We start from the raw sequence: 24,403 nt of genomic DNA on the forward strand, positions 1-24,403 counted from the left end.
CAAGAGAGGTTTCTCTGAGAGGGTTATTGATACTCTCATTCAGGCTCGTAAGCCTGTTACTCATCGCAGCTATCATAAGGTGTGGAGAGCTTACTTATTCTGGTGTGAAGAGCGTGGTTTAGCCTGGCATAAGGTAAGGCTGCCAGGATACTTTCCTTTCTCCAGGAAAGTCTGGAGAAGGGCCTGTCTGCCAGTTCCCTGAGGAGACAGATTTCGTCCCTTTCTGTTTTACTGCACAAGAGGCTCACAGAACTCCCTGACATGCAATCTTTCGTTAAGGCTCTGATTAGGATCAGACCTGTGTTTAGATCTAATGCTCCACCTTGGAGTTTGAATCTTGTTCTTAAGTTTTTTGCAACGGGCTCCTTGTGAGCCTATGCATTCAGTTGACATCAAATTGTTGTCCTGGAAGGTTCTTTTTCTATTGGCTATTGCATCGGCACACAGAGTTTCTGAAATAGCTGTCTTGCAATGTGAGCCTCCTTATCTGGTGTTCCACACTGATAAGGCTGTCCTATGTACCCGCTTGGGTTTTCTCCCTAAGGTGGTGTCTGATCGTAACATCAATCAGGAGATTGTGGTTCCTTCCTTATGTCCTAATCCTTCTTCTTCGAAGGAACGTTTACTTCATAATCTGGATGTGGTTTGAGCTTTGAAGTTTTATCTTCAAGCTACTAAGGATTTTAGGCAAACTTCTTGCTTGTTTGTTATCTACTCTGGGAAGCGTAAGGGTCTGAAGGCTTCTTCGACTTCCTTATCTTTTTGGTTGAGTAGTTTTATACGCTTAGCTTACGAGTCAGCGGACTTAGACCTCCTCAGAGGATTACGTCTCATTCCACTAGAATGGTGGCTTCCTCTTGGGCCTTTAAGAACGAGGCCTCTATGAATCAGATTTGTAAGGCGGCTTCCTGGTCCTCCTTACATACTTTTTCAAAATTCTACAAGTTTGACGTTTTTTGCTTCGGCAGAAGCAGCTTTTGGGAGAAAGGTTTTACAGGCTGTGGTGCCCTCAGATAAGGGTCCGCCTCTCTTTTACCCCTACCGTTATCATTCAGTGTCCTCTAGAGCTTGGGTATAGTTTTCCCAACAGTAAGGAATAATGCCGTTGACTCTCCTCATATTAAGAAGGAAATCATAAATTATGCTTACCTGATAATTTAATTTCCTTCTGTATAAGGGCCCGTATACTCCGATGGGTGGACCAAAATTAGTTTTTCTCTTCCGACACCATTTATACTCTGATATTTCTCCTACTGTTCCTTGTTCCCATGGCAGAATGACTGGAATGTGAGGGAAGTAGGGGGAGAATTTAAGCCTTTGGCTGGGGTGTCTTTGCCTCCTCCTGGTGGCCAGGTTCAGTATTACCCGACAGTAATGAATGATGCCGTGGACTCTCCTCATACAGAAGGAAATGAAATTATCAGGTAAGCATAATATATGTTTTTTTTTAACTTTCAGCTGGATAGTAGCTGAAGGATAACAGAGCACTTGCTATTATGAGCATAAGAATTTTGGAGGTCAAATATCTTCCTTTTTTACATAGAGATGTACAGGTGATATTTTCTTGTCAACTTTCTGCAGTTATCCTGCATCACTTTCAAGTGATTTAGCATATGGGTATTACGTCCCTTTAATGTGGTAACAACTGTGTTTGTAGCTCATATGTTGCATCCAGTGCACCCCCTGAAAGAAGCAGAAGACCTCCAGTCCACAGGGGCCGAAGACGGAGAAGGAATCCAGAGCTTGATGAGTCCCAGTATGAGACGGATTATACAACGGCTGTAGACTCTGGAGATGACAGAGATCTGGGAGAGTGGGAGAGGTGAGAAGCAAACACTGGGGCAGTGAATACTCTGGGAGTAGATGAGCAGTAGGGATTATGAAGGGAGATAGAGGGACATTAAATTCAATGTAAAATATCCATAAAATATTAAAATTTGAATGGAACAAAATCAGTGCTTATTGGGTTGTCAAGGGTTGTATTCTAGGACTGCTATGAAATAGCAAATAAAAATTGTTTAACAAAAGGCAGTTTACAGTTTACAATACAGTGTCTAGCTGTTGATATATACCAATCATATATTAAAAATGGGCTTTTACTTCCCTTTAATGGGCTATAAAAAATTCTGTTTCATTGTTGTAATACAAAAAACCCCCACTAAAGGGTAGATTTATCATGGTGCAGACGGACATGATCCACTGAAGCGATCATGTCCGCCGCACATCGATAAATGCCGACAGCATATGCTGTCGGCATTTATCATTGCACAAGCAGTTCTGTTGAACTGCTTATGCAATGCTGCCCCCTGCAGATTTGCGGCCAATAGGCCGCTAGCAGGGGTGTCAATCAACCCAATTGTATGCGATCGGGCGGATTTATGTCCGCAGCCTCAGAGCAGGAGTACGAGTTAAGGAGCAGCGGTCATAAGACTCTTGTGGAAACAGGAGTGTTTGGCCCCATTCGGGCCATGATAAATCGGCCCCTAAGTGTGTTATACTTAATAGAAATAATTGCAATATGTAGTATTCATCATTTAAAAGAGGATTTTACCTTTTATTTTATTTTTTTTAACTTAATTTGTGAAGGGTCCATCACTTCTCTACAGGAATGCAAAGGAGCACCTTTTCCTTTGAAGTGTTGCTAGGAGTCAGTTTATTGCCCATACTTAGTAGAGGACTTTTGCAGCAAACATAATGTGACTGTAGAACATGAGATTTATAATAGTAGCTCCCTTATCTAGCTGCAGGCAGTGGCTACACTGAGGAATTCTAAGTGCTCATTTAGCAATAAAACAAGAACGTTATTTGCTGTTTTTTTAACACAGTCTGTTTTTTTGTTTTCTGTCATTTAACTTTTTTTACTACAGTTTCATATCCTTTAAGGAAAAAAATAACAGAGATATTGAGATTAATACATATTAGAAAAGCCTACAGTTGAGAAGCAGCATATATACTATATAAAGTAACACTAGAACAGCAATAACATAGAAGTTACAGGGGGTTGGGACTGTAGAAGTGTAACAGTGCCTGAAGAGAGTAGAAACAATAGAGGGATATTCGAGAAGCTATAGACCAGTGATTTTCAACCTTTTTTTGCTGTGGCACACTTTTTTACATTAAAATATCCTGCGGCACACCACCATCCTAAAATTTTACAAAATAACACATTGTAGCTTAATACAGTGTATATGTGTATATATATATATATATATATATATATACACACACACACTGTACTGTGCTGTCATGCCATGCCTCCTACAAACTATACATGACATATTGACATTCATTCACAAACATTCATAATGATTGTCTGTGAATGAATGTCAATATGTCATTGATGTAAATGACGCCTGATGAGCCTGTCGCATACCTCCCCAATATTTTAAAATTTGAAAGAGGGACACCCCCGCACTGGGAAAAGTCCCCCCCATCAGTCATCATCTAACTTAAAATAAAAAAAAAGGCCCAGAATAAAAAAACAAGCAAAATTTAAAAAATGTCGCATTGTTGTCAGTATGCCGCGGCACACCGGAGGATCTCTCATGGCACACTAGTGTGCCACGGCACACTGGTTGAAAAACACTGCTATAGACAATGAGGGCCAGTACAGGAGTCATGGTAGGATTACAGGTGAGGACAACTATAGAAAGTGGGCGCTATAGCATTCTGGTCTATGAGAACATAGTCTTCCTATATTTATAACATGAGTGTATGAAAATAGCAAAGAAGTTTTAGTTGATGCTGCTATTATAGGAATTTGAATTAATGAGCCCATCTCACAATGATAATGTCTCAATTTCCCTCAGTCTATATCCACCTATATCCTCGGATACTGAACGTCAGGAGTACAAGCGGGAGTTTGATTCTGACCTACGCCGTTATAAACTCATGTGTGCAGAGATGGATGACATCAACGACCAGCTGCAACAGCTTAACAAGCAACTTGACGGACTAACCGAGGGCAGCATTCAATACCAGGTCATTTCTCCATATCTAAATCAAATGCTAGTAGAAGAAGTTCTAATGGAATCAAAACTGACCTTGATGCAAACAGTATCAAGACAAGGAGTCCAATGAAAATAAAACAAAATCATATGACAGAGTCGGAACTAAAACTTAAAACGTATGTGTATGGGATATGTTTACCCAACAAGTCACACTCTTGTCATGATGAATCCATATGTAACTGGGTAGGTTGCCAGGAATATGGCTACTGCCATGTCAATAGTGCAGGAATGAATTACAATCTTTTCTGACATCCAGGGGATTAACCCTAACATCAAACTCTCACCTAATCCCAAATCCCTAACCCTTACCTTACCGATATGTATTACTGGCAAGACTCAAGCATTATACAGATGCTGCAGTATTTCATGGGCAGGTTGATGTATTCTAGTTGACAATCTTGCGGCCAAAATATAATGGCTACATACCATTTGGGTACAGCTGTGCAGACACCAGGCATGAAATAACCTTTCAGTATAACATTTTCTTGGCGTTTTTAACATAATATTAAATTTATTAATACCAAGGAAAAGGGTTACAATCACACAAAATAAAGGAAAATTAGAAGCCTGTTGTCCTTTCAGTAATGATAATTCATTTTCAACATGTAGATAATAAATCATAGATGTTAAATTTAGCAAAACCATCAACCCCCCCCCACATTGTTTATTTATTTATTTTTATGTTTTTTATATTTTTGACCATATTATATTGATAGTGCTGTACAGTTTTCTTCAAAATAACACCATAACTAGATAGTAATGCAACCCACTTAGCAAAATATGGTCTTAATATATTTTTGGTAGGTTTGTATTATGGCCCAGTCATGTCACATATATAGGAAATATCTATGCATAAAATGTTTTTAATTTTCTTGTGTTCACATTTCAAGAGCAATACAAAATAGTCACTTCTATAAAAAATGAATTCAAGTACAAACTTATTTTAAAGGGACATGGAAGTCAAAACAAAATTGTCATAATTTGGATAGAGTGTACAGTTTTCTAAAAAAAAGAACAACTTTGCTCCTTTCCATATGTCTTGAGCACTATATGTAAAACGTTGTTACAAACATTGTTGCAAACACTACTACCATATAGAGCTCAGGATATGTGCAGGTTCCTGAGATAAATATGCTGTTATGGAAAGAAGCAACATTATAACAAGAGAAAGAGAAACATTTAATAGCAGAAGAATGGTTTAATTGTATACTCTATGTGAATCGTGTCATTATTATTAGAACCTACATATTGGTAGGACCTTATTTATCATAGCACAATATGCCTCTGACTTCCATTACCCCCCCCCCCCCCCCCCCAATTTTAGAACATCCTACTCTGGTTTCTGTTCCTGACGCTCTCAACTCTTCTTGTTTGTACTAATCATCCATTCTTATTTGCAGGGGGTAGCTGAAGAGTATAACAGACTGAAAGATCTTAAAAGAGTGAGTACAATATTCTTATTTTAAATATAGATAGAAGAGGACAGAATGCAACTTAAAGGGACAGTCTAGTCAAAATTAAACTTTCATGATTCAGATAGGGCATGCAATTTTAAACAACTTTCAAATTTACATTTATCATCAAATTTGCTTTGTTCACTTGGTATTCTTTGTTGAAAAGCCCTTGAAGGCCGTCTCTTATCTCAGTGCATTTTTAAACTTTTTCATAGCTAGACAGCGCTAGTTAATGTGTGCCATATGGATAACATTCACATCCGTTGAGTCATTTATGAGTCAGCACTGATTGGCTAAAATGCAAGTCTGTCAAAAGGACTAAAATAAGGGGGCAGTCTGCAGAGGCTTAGATACAAGGTAATAACAGAGGTAAAAAGTATATGAATATAACTGTGTTGGTTATGCAGAACTGGAGAATGGGTAATAAAGGGATTATCTATCTTTTTAACAATAACAATTCTGGAGTAGACTGTCCCTTTAAATTCACAACATGTGAACAACTTATCTCAGTATAGATGTGGCTACAGTGAGAATTTCTAAGTGCTCATTTTGCAAGAAAACAAGTAAGGAGAAGTAAAAGAGCTGTTTCATATCCCTTTAACAGCCAATGAACATTAGCGTGAAGAATACAATTAATATGCAGTAATTATTTTAGTGAAAGGGACAGGAAACCCCAAAGATGTCATTTATGATTCGGATAAAACATACAATTTTAAATAGCTTTCAAATGTTCTTTTGTTATCAAATTTGCTTCATTTTCTTGTTATCTTTTGCTGAAGGAACAGCAATGCACTACTGGCGGACACAATCACAAGAGGCAAATGTGTGCAGGCACCAATCACCAGCTAGCTCCCACTAGTGTAGGTTATGTGTGTATTCATTTACAAGATAGCAAGGCACATTTGAAAATAGAAGTGATTTTAAAAGTGTAAAAAAATGACATGCTCTATCTATTCCATTAAATTTTAAAAATATTTTACTTCACATTTTTTCAGCAAAAAAGCTTAAGAAAAAATGTGTTTAAATGCTGTTCTTTAGTATGGACAAAATGGGGAAAATGTTTGAGTAACAATGACCCTTTAAGCTTACACTTCAGAAGGAAAAGTGACCAGACTCCATGGCCTCTAGTTATCAAGCTGTCTACTTACCTGCATTCGGCGGCCCAATACGCTCGCCTAAGCTTGCCTGACATCGCCGCCGCGGACCTGAATATGTTCGCCAAAGTTATCAAGAAAGCTGTCAAGAAGCCGCGCACCAAGTATGGAGCGATGAGCAGCGGACTGTTGTTAACTGACAGTCATCGATCTCGCTGCTCATCGGCTTCTTCGCAGCTTTCTTGCCTGTCACTAAGCACCCACACTAAACTATACTGTTTTACCCCCGAAACCGCCGTTCACGGAGCCCCCTGCAACTGAATAAAGTTATTAACCCCTAAACCGCCGCTCCCGGACCCCGCCGCAACTATAATAAATATATTAACCCCTAAACCTCCGCTCCCGGACCCCTCCGCCACTATAATAAATATATGAACCCCTAAACCGCCGCTCCCGGACCCCGCCGCCACCTACATTATACCTATTAACCCCTAATCTGCCGCCCCTACACCGCCGCCACCTACATAAAGTTATTAACCCCTATCCTGACGATCCCGGACCCCGCCGCAAATAAATTAATTGTTTAACCCCTAAACCGCCGCACCCAGAGCCCGCCGCCACCTACATTACATTTATTAACCCCTATCCTGCCCCCCTACACTGCCGCCACCTACATTACATTGATTAACCCCTAATCTCCCCCCCTACACTGCCGCCACTATAATAAATGAATTAACTCCTAAACCTGTCTAACCCTAACACCCCCCTAACTTAAATATTATTTAAATTAATCTAAATAAATATTCCTATAATTAAATAAATAATTCCTATTTAAAACTAAATACTTACCTATAAAATAAACCCTAAGATAGCTACAATATAATTAATAATTATATTGTAGCTATTTTATGGTTTATTTTTATTTTACAGGCAAGTTTGTATTTATTTTAACTAGGTACAATAGCTATTAAATAGTTATTAACTATTTAATAGCTACCTAGCTAAAATAACTACAAAAGTACCTGTAAAATAAATTCTAACCTAAGTTACAATTACACCTAACACTACACTATCATCAAATAAATTAAATTAATTAACTATAATTGCCTAACATTATATAAAATTAACTAAAAATAACTAAAGTACAAAAAATACATATAAATTACAGAAAATGAAAAAATTACAAGAATTTTAAACTAATTACACCTAATCTATGCCCCCTAATAATATAAAAAAGCCCCCCAAAATAATAACATTCCCTACCCTAAACTAAATTACAAATAGCCCTTAAAAGGGCCTTTTGCGGGGCATTGCCCCAAAGTAATCAGCTCTTTTACCTGTAAAAAAAATTAATACAATACTCCCCCCCAACATTACAACCCACCACCCAGACATCGGGTGGGTTTTAGAGTAGGGGGGTGTGGGTGGTGGGTTGTAATGTTGGGGGGGGGAGTATTGTATTTATTTTTTTTACAGGTAAAAGAACTGATTACTTTGGGGCAATGCACCGCAAAAGGCCCTTTTAAGGGCTGGTAAAAGAGCTGGTTACTTTGTAATTTAGTTTAGGATAGGGATTTTTATTATTTTGGGGGCTTTTTTATTTTATTAGGGGGCTTAGATTAGGTGTAATTAGATTAAACTTCTTGTAATATTTTTTTATTTTTTGTAATTTAGTGTTTGTTTGTTTTTGTACTATAGTTTAGTTTATTTAATTGTATTTTATTTTAGCTAATTGTAGTTAATTTATTTAATTATAGGAATATTTATTTAGATTAATTTAAATAATATTTAAGTTAGGGGATGTTAAGGTTAGACTTGTGGCGGCGGAGTAGGGGGGTAGATTAGGGGTTAATCAATGTACTGTAGGTGGCGGCTGTGTAGGGGGCGGCAGATTAGGGGTTAATAAGTATAATGCAGTTGCAGCAGGGTCCGGGAGTGGCGGTTTAGGGGTTAATAAGTTTATTATAGTGGTGGCGGGGTCCGGGAGCGGCGGTTTATGGGGTAAGAAGTTTATTTAGGTGCGGCGGGGTCCGGGAGCGGCGGTTTAGGGGTTAATAAGTATAAAGTAGGCGGCGGCGGTGTAGGGGGGAGATTAGGGGTGTTTAGACTCGGGGTACATGTTAGGGTGTTAGGTGCAGACACTTCCCATAGAAATCAATGGAATATTGGGCAGCAGCGAACATGAGCTCTCGCTGCTGTCAGACTCCAGGGCGGCGGATTGAAAACAAGGTACGCTGACCCGGAAAAGTGGCGAGCGTACCTGGTAGGTATTTGATAACTACCAAAAGTAGTCAGATTGTGCCGAACTTGCGTTCGGAACATCTGTAGTGACGTAACCATCGATCTGTGTCGGACTGAGTCCGGTGGATCGTATGTTACGTCACTAAATTCTACTTTTGCCGGCTGTAGGGCTTGATAACTACGGCGAATCAGCCTCGCCACAAATACGCTGCGGAATTGATAACGCTTGATAACTAGAGGCCCATGAATCTTTTGGTTTTTATCTGCTGTCAAAATCTATATTTAAATTGAATGTTAAAAGTAACCACTAAATTAAATGATCTAATCACTTTGGCTATTTTCATTTTATTTCTTTAGACTCCTGATTACCAGTCAAAGAAGAATGAAACCAAACAACTCAGAAACAAGCTGTTTCATATCAAGAGGATGGTGAATGGCTATGACAAATATAGAAGTTGAAAAATTGGGCAACACTGGAGGATATTAAGTAGGAGACACCCCGAGATGGCAGCAATCAAGTTGCTGTAACTAAGGATTTTCCCCCTGATCTGAATTCTGGAGGAATGAAACTCAACAATTTCTTTAACCTTGAATCTGAAGGTCACGTTAACTTCAATAGTAATCTGCAGCTGTATCAGAGAACTAGCACATTAAAGGGACAGTATGCTCCAATTTTCATTTAACTGCATGTAATAGACACTAGTATAAAGAATAAGATGCACAGATACTGATATAAAAATCCAGTATAAAACAGTTTAAAAAATTATTTAGAAGCTCCCAGTTTAGCTCTGTTTAAAGGATTATCTGGAACACCCACTGCAAGTGGGAAATATTCAGACACTCCCCCCTCCCCCTTCCTCTGCATATGAAAAAACCCTTTACGCAAACAGGAGAAAGCTGGAGTAGGTATACATCAGTATTTTGATAAAACTTTGGGGCTTGGTTAGGAGTCTGAAAATCAGTGCAATGTTATTTAAAAATAAGCAAAACTATATATATATATTTTTTTTTTTAAAGTTGTATGGGCTATATAAATGGATAATCTACAAAACATTTATGCAAAGAAAAATCTAGTGTATAATGTCCCTTTTAGTATAACAGCAACAGGTCTTATTAGGAAAGATGACTCCATTTTAATAAGCAATTTAAGGCTAGATTACGAGTGGCGCGATAACTGTTGCGAATCGAAAAGGGGTTTATTGCGACTCATTGCACACGTCGGAAGTAGCGTACGTATTACGTGTTGAAATTAAACGCGTTCACATGAGCATAATTGAATTTAACGCACGTTGGGTTAGCAAGACTTCAGAGCTCTGGTTAACTGTTACGCAAGGCAAAACAATGGAGAAAAACCCCCCATCAAAAATACATTAAAACTACAGTTAGAATCATAATAACACTATCTGATAAAAATTATTTTTTAAAAAGATTGCATAAAAAAAGTTATAAGGGCTGAACGATATGAGATCTCAGTTGTTGGGGGGAAAAAGACTAAAAAAGGGCTTTAACATAGAGATAATACATATACATGTCTAAATATATATACAGTATATGTATTTATATGTGTGTGTATATATGTATTTATGTATTTATATGTGTATATATGTATTTACAGACATATATACACATACAGGGAGTGCAGAATTATTAGGCAAATGAGTATTTTGACCACATCATCCTCTTTATGCATGTTGTCTTACTCCAAGCTGTATAGGCTTGAAAGCCTACTACCAATTAAGCATATTAGGTGATGTGCATCTCTGTAATGAGAAGGGGTGTGGTCTAATGACATCACCACCCTATATCAGGTGTGCATAATTATTAGGCAACTTCCTTTCCTTTGGCAAAATGGGTCAAAAGAAGGACTTGACAGGCTCAGAAAAGTAAAAAATAGTGAGATATCTTGCAGAGGGATGCAGCACTCTTAAAATTGCAAAGCTTCTGAAGCGTGATCATCGAACAATCAAGCGTTTCATTCAAAATAGTCAACAGGGTCGCAAGAAGCGCGTGGAAAAACCAAGGCGCAAAATAACTGCCCATGAACTGAGAAAAGTCAAGCGTGCAGCTGCCAAGATGCCACTTGCCACCAGTTTGGCCATATTTCAGAGCTGCAACATCACTGGAGTGCCCAAAAGCACAAGGTGTGCAATACTCAGAGACATGGCCAAGGTAAGAAAGGCTGAAAGACGACCACCACTGAACAAGACACACAAGCTGAAACGTCAAGACTGGGCCAAGAAATATCTCAAGACTGATTTTTCTAAGGTTTTATGGACTGATGAAATGAGAGTGAGTCTTGATGGGCCAGATGGATGGGCCCGTGGCTGGATTGGTAAAGGGCAGAGAGCTCCAGTCCGACTCAGACGCCAGCAAGGTGGAGGTGGAGTACTGGTTTGGGCTGGTATCATCAAAGATGAGCTTGTGGGGCCTTTTCGGGTTGAGGATGGAGTCAAGCTCAACTCCCAGTCCTACTGCCAGTTTCTGGAAGACACCTTCTTCAAGCAGTGGTACAGGAAGAAGTCTGCATCCTTCAAGAAAAACATGATTTTCATGCAGGACAATGCTCCATCACACGCGTCCAAGTACTCCACAGAGTGGCTGGCAAGAAAGGGTATAAAAGAAGAAAATCTAATGACATGGCCTCCTTGTTCACCTGATCTGAACCACATTGAGAACCTGTGGTCCATCATCAAATGTGAGATTTACAAGGAGGGAAAACAGTACACCTCTCTGAACAGTGTCTGGGAGGCTGTGGTTGCTGCTGCATGCAATGTTGATGGTGAACAGATCAAAACACTGACAGAATCCATGGATGGCAGGCTTTTGAGTGTCCTTGCAAAGAAAGGTGGCTATATTGGTCACTGATTTGTTTTTGTTTTGTTTTTGAATGTGAGAAATGTATATTTGTGAATGTTGAGATGTTATTTTGGTTTCACTGGTAAAAATAAATAATTGAAATGGGTATATATTTGTTTTTTGTTAAGTTGCTTAATAATTATGCACAGTAATAGTCACCTGCACACACAGATATCCCCCTAAAATAGCTATAACTAAAAACAAACTAAAAACTACTTCCAAAACTATTCAGCTTTGATATTAATGAGTTTTTTGGGTTCATTGAGAACATGGTTGTTGTTCAATAATAAAATTAATCCTCAAAAATACAACTTGCCTAATAATTCTGCACTCCCTGCATATAAACACATAAATACACACACATATATATATATATATATATATATATATATATATGTGTGTGTGTGTGTGTGTGTGTGTGTGTGTGTGTGTGTGTGTGTGTGTGTGTGTGTGTGTGTGTGTGTGTGTGAATTGGAGCCCTTTGCAGTCAAGAAGCTGAAAACATGTAAAAGCCCATCTATGCAATATTCATTTTTAATAAAGTGTTTAACTATGTATTTACTGTAAATATTTCCTATGCCAATGTTCTTCACATAGAGGAATATGCTAAAGTATTGTTAAATAAATATTTCTATACATTTCTGTATATCTCTATACTTATATATAATGATCTATATATATATATAGGAATAGATATATATTTACCAAAAAAACTAAAATATATATATATTTTACCAAAATCCATCAGATATATCTAGAAATATGTATTTAACGATTAATAATGAGAACAACATTGGAATGTGAAATATTAATATTTCCTGTTATGTTAGCACAGTTGAGAAAATGTGATCGGGTTTGCGTGTTAGTGGGGTGTTAGGTTTTTTCCACGTTTCGTGCTCCATTAAAGTCAATGGGGAATACATTAACCCATTGAGTGCTAAGCACTTTCCCACCTAGGTGCTAAGCTATTTTAAGTTTTTTTGTTTTGTTATTTTAAATATATTTTTTTAAACTTTTTATTTTTTCAGATTTCAAGACTTACACTGTTGGAAAGGTTAGGCGATTACCTTTCCAACGGTGGGTCTTGAGGGCTGTAGCTGCTTAGATGCCTGAGATACAGGCTTCTAAACAGCATGCCCCCTGCTCCTATTATTAACATTGTGAATTTTAAATAAAGTTGCTTGGTGACGTCATCACATCATTGCGCGTGACGTCACTGCACATAACGTGAAGCCCTGGCGATGCATGTCACTATGCAGGCTCGATCACCGGGGTGGGAGCGGATGGGAGCTCCCAGATCTCCCTCAAGGTGTATAGCGACAGCTCTGAGTTAGCACTAGAGTGGGACTCAAGGGGTTAACGTAGTCACAATATTCAAATTTTTGCTTTTTGCAAGCATCTGGTTAGCGCTCGTGCAAAAACTTTTTCTTTTCAACTTAATACGTGCACTACCTGACACACGCAAAAAGCCTCTGTCTAGCTGGAGTGCAAAGTACTGCTCCACTTGAAATCTAGTCCTAAATAAGCAATTCTCTAAGTCTTCACACCATTCTATGTTCTTTGGTTACACACAAAGTCCAGGAAAAAAAGAAAAGCCATGACTTTGTTCTACTCTAAGAAATGTATATAAAGTAATAAGTGTATATTACGTGTATATATAGCTCTAAAATGCAGAAAGTTTGCTCACGGTGCTACTATCTTTGTAAATAGTAGACGTGTCAAATTTTGTTTTCATTATTTGTTTGCAAAACTAACAACAACAAATTTGAAATAAATTTGTCTGCAATTCATTCAGTAATTAATATAGTTTATAAACTAAACAAACTAATAAACTAATTCAAAATGTAGTTTGCCCTAAACAAACGTTATATTAGTTAATTACATAATTAACTCATTTCTGACAAAATTAGTTAAAAACTGTTATTTATTTTGCAAGCAAATAACAAAGATGAATTTTTGCACATATCTTGCAAATAGTACTAATACTAGAAAATATCACCTGTTTTTATTGTTGTTAATGCTGGGATTTATTAAGTGTTTATTAAGTGTTTATATTGATCCAAATTATGAAAGTAGCAATCTATATTTTATAATTTCACTAATATATGTGCATATATAAAACTTTTGACTACATTTATAAAATTTACTTCTGACTTTTTGTAACAAAATAAATCCTGTAAATTCTATTGTTTCTAGAAATTGTTTCTTTGACCATAATCATTTTTACAAATAGCACAGATTGTTTATCACAAATGTTTTTGAGCTGTTTAAATCTGTATCTTTGATTTTTTCAGGTGATTTTTTTACCATGTAAACTACATCAAGTTACATATTCCTTTTAAAAAGTTGAAAGTAAATGTGCACTGCCGAGCACAATATAAATTTGTGCTCGTCTGGTTAGCATGACTGAAGACCTTGTGTAAAGGGTAAGGACTTTAAAAAAGTTGCACCAAACACAACATAAAAACATTAAAATAAACAGTTACATTCATATATACACTATCAGATAAAAAATATCCATATAAATATTAATAGTATAAAGTTGTAAGGGTTAAAAAATATATGGTATATGACAAGGTATTTGAATGGAAAGGGCTATAATATATATATATATATATATATATATATATATATATATATATATATATATGTGTGTGTGTGTGTGTGTGTGTGTGTGTTGTGTGTGTATGTCTAAATAAGTGTATGGGTGTATATATACATTCCATTCCATTGAAGTCTATGGAAGTTAACACAGTCCCGATAGCTGAAGTTAACACTCATCTGGTTTTCCTCTTGCACTAAACATTTGCTTTCAACTTGTAATACGCACATTAGCCTATACACATTACCAGTGTCATCTGTCTTAGCTCTTGAGCAGAAGCACTAAGTACCGCTCCACTTGTAAACTGGCCCTATAACTCTTAAAAAAGATATATTCAATTGCAAAACAAATGTGTTAACGTTCTAAAACAAACAAAAGTCAGGAAATAGATGAGCTGTGGTCTCCTCTTTTAAAGGCACTTTTTTTTTTCCTTTGGTACTTCAGTCTAAAATAAAGTACTTTACAAGTTAAAATAATATCAAAGATGTCAAAGAACATTTAGGTAACACTGATCATATTATGGTCATGTTTGAATTCAGTTTCCATAAGCAGTACAGCCCAGACTTCATTTTAAAAAGCAAACTTCAATGATTTAAGAAAATCGTTAAATTGGGACAAAATATTCTCAAATAAAAACACATAGGCCTCTACCTGACAGTGCGGATCAGGTCCGCCAGACCTCACTGAATATGGAGAGCAATACGCTCTCCGTATTCAGCATTGCACCAGCAGCTCACAAGAGCTGCTGTGCAACACCGCCCCCTGCAGACTCGCGGCCAATGGGCCGCCAGCAGGGGGTGTCAATCAATTCCGGCGATGTCTGTCCGCCTGCTCAGAGCAGGCGGACAGGTTATGGAGCAGCGGTCTTTGTGACAGCTGCTTCATAACTGCTGTTTCTGGTGAGTCTGAAGACTCGCCAGAAACACGGGGCATCAAGCTCCATTCGGAGCTTGATAGGTAGGCCCCATAGTATTAATTGAGAACATTCAAAACTTTGTTCAAGTGATGGTAAATCCTAGAGTTTTTAAATATATAATATATATATATTATAAATATCAACACATACCACATAACAAAATTAAATAAATAAATCCAAGCCAATGTGGCTCAATACAAATGTGCTAAGAGAAATTGTGAAATGAAATATAGGGCATTTAAATTATTCAAAGAAAATAGTACAGGTTCATCATTCCAAATATATAAGGAATGTAACAAAGCATGCAAAAAAGCAATACGCTCAGCCAAAATAGAAAATTAAAGTTTAATTGCAAAGGATTCTAAGTCAAACCCTAAAAGGTTTTTAGGTATATAAAGAAAAAAAAATAAAGAAGGAAAACATTTAAGGTTTTTCATTTCTGTATATACAAGAGAGGAACCAATCTGAGAGATACTAAAACAAATATATCAGAACTAAAATAATATCAAGCTAATTAAAACTCTATGTCCACATAGAATACACTCAAGGTTTGTAAGGGAACTTAGCGCTTTTATAGCCAAACATCTACTCTTACTTTTTGAGAATTATTACCCTGAGACATAGTGCCCCAGCACTGGCATAAAGCTGATGTGGTGCCACTTCTTTAGAAAAGGAAACAGGGTTGATCCAGGAAGTTGAAAATGGCATGTTTTTTATGAGAAATATATCGTTATGTGAAACTAATCTAATTAGATTTTACGACTTATTAAGTAAGAATATAGATAATTGTGAATCGATTGATGTGATACAGTGCTGCATGAGAGATTATTGTACAAAATTAAGGGACTGAGAATAGCTGATAAAGTTATGGGTAAATAACTATTTAAAAGACAGGGAGCAAAAAGTTATAGTAGATGGATCTTACTCAGATATTTTAAAAGTAATTAGTGGGGTCCCACAAGGATCAGTATAGCGCCCTAAAGAAGAATTAATTATAGCAACATCTCTATTTTTGCAGATAATACAAAGTTGCGTAAAATGATTAGGACAGACCAGGATGTAATTGGTCTGTAAGGGGATTTACAATGGAAGAATGGACTGGTAAACGGCAAATGAGATGTAATACTGGTAAGGTTCTACATTTTGGAAGCAAAAATATGCAGGGTGCCTATTATTGCTATGGGAAAAGACATATCAAGGCAAAAGAGGAAAAGGATTTAAGCTTACTGATAGTTTATAAACTAAAATGAGTGTGCAATGCAAGGCAGAGGCTTCTAAATCAAATAAGATGCTAATTTATATGAAAACAGCATTAATCCCAATAGAGCACCAAAGGACAATCCTCATAAATAAAAATCTTTTAAATTACAATATGCCAAAAAAACACAAATAATTTTTAATAAAAAAATTAAATATTCTTAGTGTGCAAAAAGTCCAATTGCAATACAATACTTTTGTTGATCGGTTTTCTGTTGCTTAATCCCATATCAAAAGCAGTTCTGGTACCAGGATTACTCACATATTCAGACCTAAAACATTATGGGCTAGATAACAAGTAATATCCACACAAACTTTTATTGGTCCATAGAACAAAGGGGAAATATAGATGCTAATAAATTTCATTCTTACTGTGTTATGCTGTGGTGTGTTTGGTACTTGGACACTCTCTTGCTGCTCTTGGACCCTAAAATCTGTTTAATCTCTGGGTAATATCCACTGTAGGAACGTCAAGCCGGCATGGACTAAACACACTGATGCGACCTCTGCATCCTCTTTCAGACTATCAGCCAAGCGCTCTTTCCGGTTGGTGCACAGTGTTGTCAAATACTATAGGCAAATATCCAGTAATGAAAGAAGGTGTTGTCAGCGTATAGCCTACACTCAGGGTCTCAGTGAGTCAATCAGAGCAAAAAATATTGAGGAGCACTGGCGGAAATAAAATTATACTTTATTTATCAAAGTTTAAAAAGTTAACACACAACTTGACAGAGTGGGGACTTAAGGTAAAAAAAAAATACTAATACTGTAATGTTAGACTTTTTTATTTTTTGGTTTTAGATTAATTTAATTTAATTTATTTTTTATTTTTAAGTAATGTTAGCTTTTTTATTTTAATTGTAACTTAGTATTTTTTTATTTAGGTACTTGGGGTTAATTTAGGGGATATTAGGTTAGGGGGCTTAGTAATTTAATTAGTTATTTGCATTGTGGAGGTTTGGCGGATTAGGGGTTAATAGTTTTATTAGGTTTATTGAATTGTGGGTTAATAGCAGATTAGGGGTTAATAGTTTTATTAGATTTATTGCGATGTGGGTTAATGTTGGATTAGGGGTTAATACATTTATTAGGTTTATTGCGATGTGGTAGATAGGCATTGCCCCAAAGTAACCAGCTCTTTTACCAGCCCTTAAAAGGGCTTTTTGTGGGGCATTGTCACAAAGTAATCAGCTCTTTTGCCTGTAATCTAAATCCCCCTACACCGCCGCCACATATATTAAAATTATTAACCCCTAATCTAATCCCCCTACACCGCCGCCACCTATATTAAAATTATTAACCCCTAATCTAATCTCCCTACACCGCTGCCACCTATATTAAATTTATTAACCCCTAATCTAATCCCCCTATACCGCCGCCACCTATATTAAATTAATTAACCCCTAATCTAATCCCCCTATACCGCCGCCACCTATATTAAATTAATTAACCCCTAAAATACTAAAATTTCCCTACCATTAAATCTAAGTCTAACCCTACAAATAGCCCTGAAAAGGGCTTTTTGCGTGGCATTGCCCCAAAGTAACCAGCCCCAAAGTAACCCTATACCGCCGCCACCTATATTAAATTAATTAACCCCTAATCTAATCCCCCTATACCGCCACCACCTATATTAAATTAATTAACCCCTAAAATACAAAAAATTCCCTACCATTAAACCTAAGTCTAAACCTACAAATAGCCCTGAAAAGGGCTTTTTGCGTGGCATTGCCCCAAAGTAACCAGCTCTATTGCCAGCCCTTAAAAGGGCTTTTTGCGGGGCATTGCCCCAAAGTAATCAGCTCTTTTACCAGCGCTTAAAAGGTCTTTTTGCCGGGCATTGTCACAAAGTAATCAGCTCTTTTGCCTGTAATCTAAATCCCCCTATACCGCCGCCACCTATAATAAATGTATTACCCCCTAATCTAATCCCCCTACACCGCCGCCACCTATATTAAATATATTAACCCCTAATCTGACCTTTCCTACACCGCCGCCACCTATATTAACCCCAATTATATTAGAGTTAATATAGTTAATATAGTTATTATATATGTTAACTATATTAACCCTATCTAACTCTAACACCCCTAACTTAATTATTATTAAAATAAATCTAAATAATATTAATAATATTAACTAATTATTCCTATTTAAAACTAAATACTTACCTATAAAATAAACCCTAAGATAGCTACAATATAATTAATAATTACATTGTAGCTATTTTAGGGTTTATATTTATTTTACAGGTAACTTGGTATTTATTTTAACTAGGTACAATAGCTATTAAATAGTTAATAACTATTTAATACCTACCTAGTTAAAATAATTACCAATTTACCTGTAAAATAAATCCTAACCTAAGTTACAAATACACCTACACTATCAATAAATTAAATAAACTACAAATATCTAAACTAAAATACAATTAAATACACTAAACTAAATTACAAAAAAAACAAACACTAAATTACAAAAAATAAAAAAATTACAAGATTTTTAAGCTAATTACACCTATTCTAAGCCCCCTAATAAAATAACAAAGCCCCCCAAAATAAAAAAAAATTCCCTACCCTAATCTAAATTACAAAAGTAATCAGCTCTATTACCAGCCCTTAAAAGGGCCTTTTGTGGGGCATTGCCCCAAAGTAATCAGCTCTTTTGCCCTTAAAAAAACCTAAGTCTAACCCCCAAGTGCTCCTTACCTGTCCTGAAGACCGGCGGAGAAGGTCCTGTTCCAGGCGGAGAAGTCTTCTTCCAGGCGGCGACCTCTTCTTCTTCCAGGATCCAGCCGGCACGGAGAGGAGGAGTTGAAGACCGATGACCGCGGAGCTGAAGACCATCCATCTGGAACTGAAGACCGGCGATGCTGGAACTGAAGATCGGCGACGCTGGAACTGAAGACCTCTGGAACTGAAGACCGGAGCCGGAGCGTGGAGGATCCTCTTCATACGATCGCCGCCGTACACTGAATAGGAATTCAAGGTACGCGATTAAAAATGGCGTCCCTTGAATTCCTATTGGCTGATTTGAGCCTTCAAATTCAAATCAGCCAATCGGATGTGAGCTACTTTAATTCTATTGGCCGATTTGAATAGAGCTGGTTACTTTGGGGCAATGCCACGCAAAAAGCCCTTTTCAGGGCTATTTGTAGGGTTAGACTTAGGTTTAGTGGTAGGGAAATTTTAGTATTTTAGGGGTTAATTAATTTAATATAGGTGGCGGCGGTATAGGGGGATTAGATTAGGGGTTAATTAATTTAATATAGGTGGCGGCGGTATAGGGGGATTAGATTAGAGGTTAATTAATTTAATATAGGTGGCGGCGGTATAGGGGGATTAGATTAGGGGTTAATTAATTTAATATAGGTGGCGGCAGTATAGGGGGATTAGATTAGGGGTTAATTAATTTAATATAGGTGGTGGCGGTATAGGGGGATTAGATTAGGGGTTAATAAATTTAATATAGGTGGCGGCGGTGTAGGGGGATTAGATTAGGGGTTAATACTTTTAATGTAGGTGGCGGCGGTGTAGGGGGATTAGATTAGGGGTTAATACTTTTAATGTAGGTGGCGGCGGTGTAGGGGGATTAGATTAGGGGTTAATAATTTTAATATAGGTGGCGGCGGTGTAGGGGGATTTAGATTACAGGCAAAAGAGCTGATTACTTTGTGACAATGCCCCGCAAAAAGCCCTTTTAAGGGCTGGTAAAAGAGCTGGTTACTTTGGGGCAATGCCCCGCAAAAGGCCCTTTTAAGGGCTGGTAATAGACCTGGTTACTTTGGGGCAATGCAACGCAAAAAGTCCTTTTCAGGGCTATTTTTAATTTAGTTTAGGGTAGAGACAGTTTAGTATTTTAGGGGGTTATAAATTTATTATAGGTGGTGGCGGTGTAGGGGGATTAGATTAGGGGTTAACACATTTAAAATAGGTTGCGGCGGTGTAGGGGGATTAGATTAGGGGTTAATATAGTTTAAATAGGTGGCGGCGGTGTAGGGGGATTAGATTAGGGGTTAATATGGTTTAAATAGGTGGTGGCGGTGTAGGGGGATCATATTAGGGGGTAAAATAGTTTAAATAGGTGGCGGCGGGGTAGGGAGCTCATATTAGGGGGTAAAACATTTAATGTAGCTAGCGGCGGTGTAGGGGGCTCAGATTAGGGGGTAATATAGATAATGTAGCTGGCGGCGGGGTCCGGGAGCGGCAGTTTAGGGGTTAATATATTTATTATTAGGAGGGAGAGGGTGGATTGCGTATAGAAGGGTATACGTGTCGGGCTATGTTTGGGAGGCGTGTTAGACAGTACGGGAGATTTAATAACTTAGTCAAGTTTTTTTATGCGGCTGCAGTTTCTAAAGTGCCGTAAGTCACTGGCGACTCCAGAAATTTGTACTTACGCAGATTTCTGGACATCGCTGGTTTGTCAGACTTACGACACTTTAGCATCTGACGGCGCCGTATATGAGATAGCTCGAGTTGCGAGCTGAAACTACGGGCGGCGCAGGTTTCCACGCTTGCGCCGAAACCTGCGCCGTATATTGGATCGCGGCCCAGAGCTCTTGCTAATGTGTAACATTGTTGTTAAACTGCTGCCATCTAGAGCTCTTGCTAATGTATAACATTGTTGTTAAACTGCTGCCGTCTAGAGCTCTTGCTAATGTATAACATTGTTGTTAAACTGCTGCCTTCTAGAGCTCTTGCTAATGTATAACATTGTTGTTAAACTGCTGCCATCTAGAGCTCTTGCTAATGTATAACATTGTTGTTAAACTGCTGCCGTATAGAGCTCTTGCTAATGTATAACATTGTTGTTAAACTGCTGCCATCTAGAGCTCTTGATAATGTATAACATTGTTGTTAAACTGCTGCCATCTAGAGCTCTTGCTAATGTATAGCATTGTTGTTAAACTGCTGCCGTCTAGAGCTCTTGGTAATGTATAACATTGTTGTTAAACTGCTGCCATCTAGAGCTCTTGCTAATGTATAACATTGTTGTTAAACTGCTGCCATCTAGAGCTCTTGCTAATGTATAACATTGTTGTTAAACTGCTGCCATCTAGAGCTCTTGCTAATGTATAACATTGTTGTTAAACTGCTGCCATCTAGAGCTCTTGCTAATGTATAACATTGTTGTTAAACTGCTGCCGTATAGAGCTCTTGCTAATGTATAACATTGTTGTTAAACTGCTGCCATCTAGAGCTCTTGCTAATGTATAACATTGTTGTTAAACTGCTGCCATCTAGAGCTCTTGCTAATGTATAACATTGTTGTTAAACTGCTGCCGTATAGAGCTCTTGCTAATGTATAACATTGTTGTTAAACAGCTGCCATCTAGAGCTCTTGCTAATGTATAACATTGTTGTTAAACTGCTGCCGTCTAGAGCTCTTGCTAATGTATAGCATTGTTGTTAAACTGCTGCCGTCTAGAGCTCTTGCTAATGTATAATATTGTTGTTAAACTGCTGCCATCTAGAGCTCTTGCTAATGTATAACATTGTTGTTAAACTGCTGCCATCTAGAGCTCTTGCTAATGTATAACATTGTTGTTAAACTGCTGCCATCTAGAGCTCTTGCTAATGTATAACATTGTTGTTAAACTGCTGCCATCTAGAGCTCTTGCTAATGTGTAACACTGTTGTTAAACTGCTGCCGTATAGAGCTCTTGCTAATGTGTAACACTGTTGTTAAACTGCTGCCGTATAGAGCTCTTGCTAATGTGTAACACTGTTGTTAAACTGCTGCCGTATAGAGCTCTTGCTAATGTGTAACACTGTTGTTAAACTGCTGCCGTATAGAGCTCTTGCTAATGTGTAACACTGTTGTTAAACTGCTGCCATCTAGAGCTCTTGCTAATGTATAACATTGTTGTTAAACTGCTGCCATCTAGAGCTCTTGCTAATGTATAACTTTGTTGTTAAACTGCTGCCGTATAGAGCTCTTTCTAATGTATAACATTGTTGTTAAACTGCTGCCATCTAGAGCTCTTGCTAATGTATAACATTGTTGTTAAACTGCTGCCATCTAGAGCTCTTGCTAATGTATAGCATTGTTGTTAAACTGCTGCCGTCTAGAGCTCTTGCTAATGTATAGCATTGTTGTTAAACTGCTGCCATCTAGAGCTCTTGCTAATGTATAACATTGTTGTTAAACTGCTGCCATCTAGAGCTCTTGCTAATGTATAACATTGTTGTTAAACTGCTGCCATCTAGAGCTCTTGCTAATGTATAACATTGTTGTTAAACTGCTGCCGTCTAGAGCTCTTGCTAATGTGTAACACTGTTGTTAAACTGCTGCCGTATAGAGCTCTTGCTAATGTGTAACACTGTTGTTAAACTGCTGCCGTATAGAGCTCTTGCTAATGTGTAACACTGTTGTTAAACTGCTGCCGTATAGAGCTCTTGCTAATGTGTAACACTGTTGTTAAACTGCTGCCATATAGAGCTCTTGCTAATGTGTAACACTGTTGTTAAACTGCTGCCGTATAGAGCTCTTGCTAATGTGTAACACTGTTGTTAAACTGCTGCCATATAGAGCTCTTGCTAATGTGTAACACTGTTGTTAAACTGCTGCCGTATAGAGCTCTTGCTAATGTGTAACACTGTTGTTAAACTGCTGCCGTATATTGCTGCCTACACGTGCACTCTCCTGGTTTGCAACAAAGAATAATAAGAAAATTTGATAATAGAAGTAAATTGGAAATTTGTTTGAAATTGTTTATTCTTTCAGAATCATGAAAGAAAATGTTGTGGTTTTATGTCCCTTTAACCCGACTCTCTGGGATCCATTTATTAAACATCGGGGGGGGGGGGACATCGCTGCAAGTGGAGTCAGTGGACAACATATGCTGACCACATTTAACATTGCACAAGCATTGCACTAGCAATGCTTGCGCAATGCTGGTCCCTGCTCACTGTCAGCTATTTGGCCACTAGCAGGGGCTCTCAATCATTCTGAACGGATCGGGATGATTTCAATCCGCCACCTTTTAAGACTGTTGCTACTTAACTATAGTTTCAGGCGCAATCGCTGCTTGGTAAATGGACACCTCTGTCTCTTTTGCTTGTTTGTTTTAGTTCTGCTAGATATCAGATAACTCCGGCCCTCAGATACAACCCCCTTTCTCTCCCTCAGCACACACAGCACTTGACATCACATCAAATCTCAGCATTTTTATTATTTTTTGTTATATTTCTTTATTAAGACTGAACAATATATTACACAATCCATGAGTGACACCGCTATTATCTCTGCAGTGTTTTGATAAATATATGTATGTGTTAGTCATAATAAGGGTTTGTTTCCCATAGCACTAATGAATACTGTATGAAAACTAAATATCTTAAATATCTTTTTAAGGCCACAGTCTTGATCAATTATTTGTGCATGGAATCATAAAAACAAGTGTACTACTGGGAGCTAGCTGCTGATTGGGTGCTACACAAATACACTTCTTGTCAACATTACTGGCACTCTAGAATATTTGTACATTATGTACAATAACTCCAGAAATAATTGGAAATGTACCTACTTGTATTAGGATATATTGATTGGATGTGCAAAGGTATTCAACAACAAAAAGATCCCCTTTAAACTTACACCTAATAATTTCACAGAAGCATATACTATGAACTGGACACAATTAAAGGGACATTTTCTTAATATTTGATGGCACAACCTTTGGCAAACTATAGTGCAATAAAAAGCTTTTTTTTTGCATTTTTATATTCCTTTTACCTTTTTTTCATACAAGACTACCTTTAACACATTTTATTCCTGCTTTTACATAGACAGAAGAACTGTTTTGAGCTTATTATTAATGGAAATAAAATTGCCCCCTCATGAGAACTATACTATCTGCTCAATCTCCTGTTTTGAAGTTGATCTTTTGCAGTCATTGCATTCAGTGCTTAGTCTTGCAGATGATTAATATTTTTACAGTGCATCTAACAGGGTCATGCTGCTGTCTCCAT

General features: G+C 37.5%; 1 protein-coding gene across 1 annotated transcript in view; it reads left to right on the top strand.

Annotated features, from left to right (window-relative positions):
- Positions 1-10,801, top strand: part of LOC128649541 (occludin) — a 47,394-nt gene extending 36,593 nt beyond the window's left edge. Inside the window, exons 6-9 of the mRNA XM_053702877.1 lie at positions 1,658-1,822; positions 3,810-3,981; positions 5,411-5,452; positions 9,157-10,801. Of these exons, the coding sequence (XP_053558852.1) occupies positions 1,658-1,822; positions 3,810-3,981; positions 5,411-5,452; positions 9,157-9,258 (481 nt within the window). The 3' untranslated portion in view covers positions 9,259-10,801. The remainder of the gene's footprint in view (positions 1-1,657; positions 1,823-3,809; positions 3,982-5,410; positions 5,453-9,156) is intronic.
- Positions 10,802-24,403: the final 13,602 nt, after the last annotated feature.

The sequence above is a fragment of the Bombina bombina genome, chromosome 2 (assembly GCF_027579735.1).
Source record: "Bombina bombina isolate aBomBom1 chromosome 2, aBomBom1.pri, whole genome shotgun sequence".
Taxonomy (NCBI): Eukaryota; Metazoa; Chordata; class Amphibia; order Anura; family Bombinatoridae; genus Bombina; species Bombina bombina.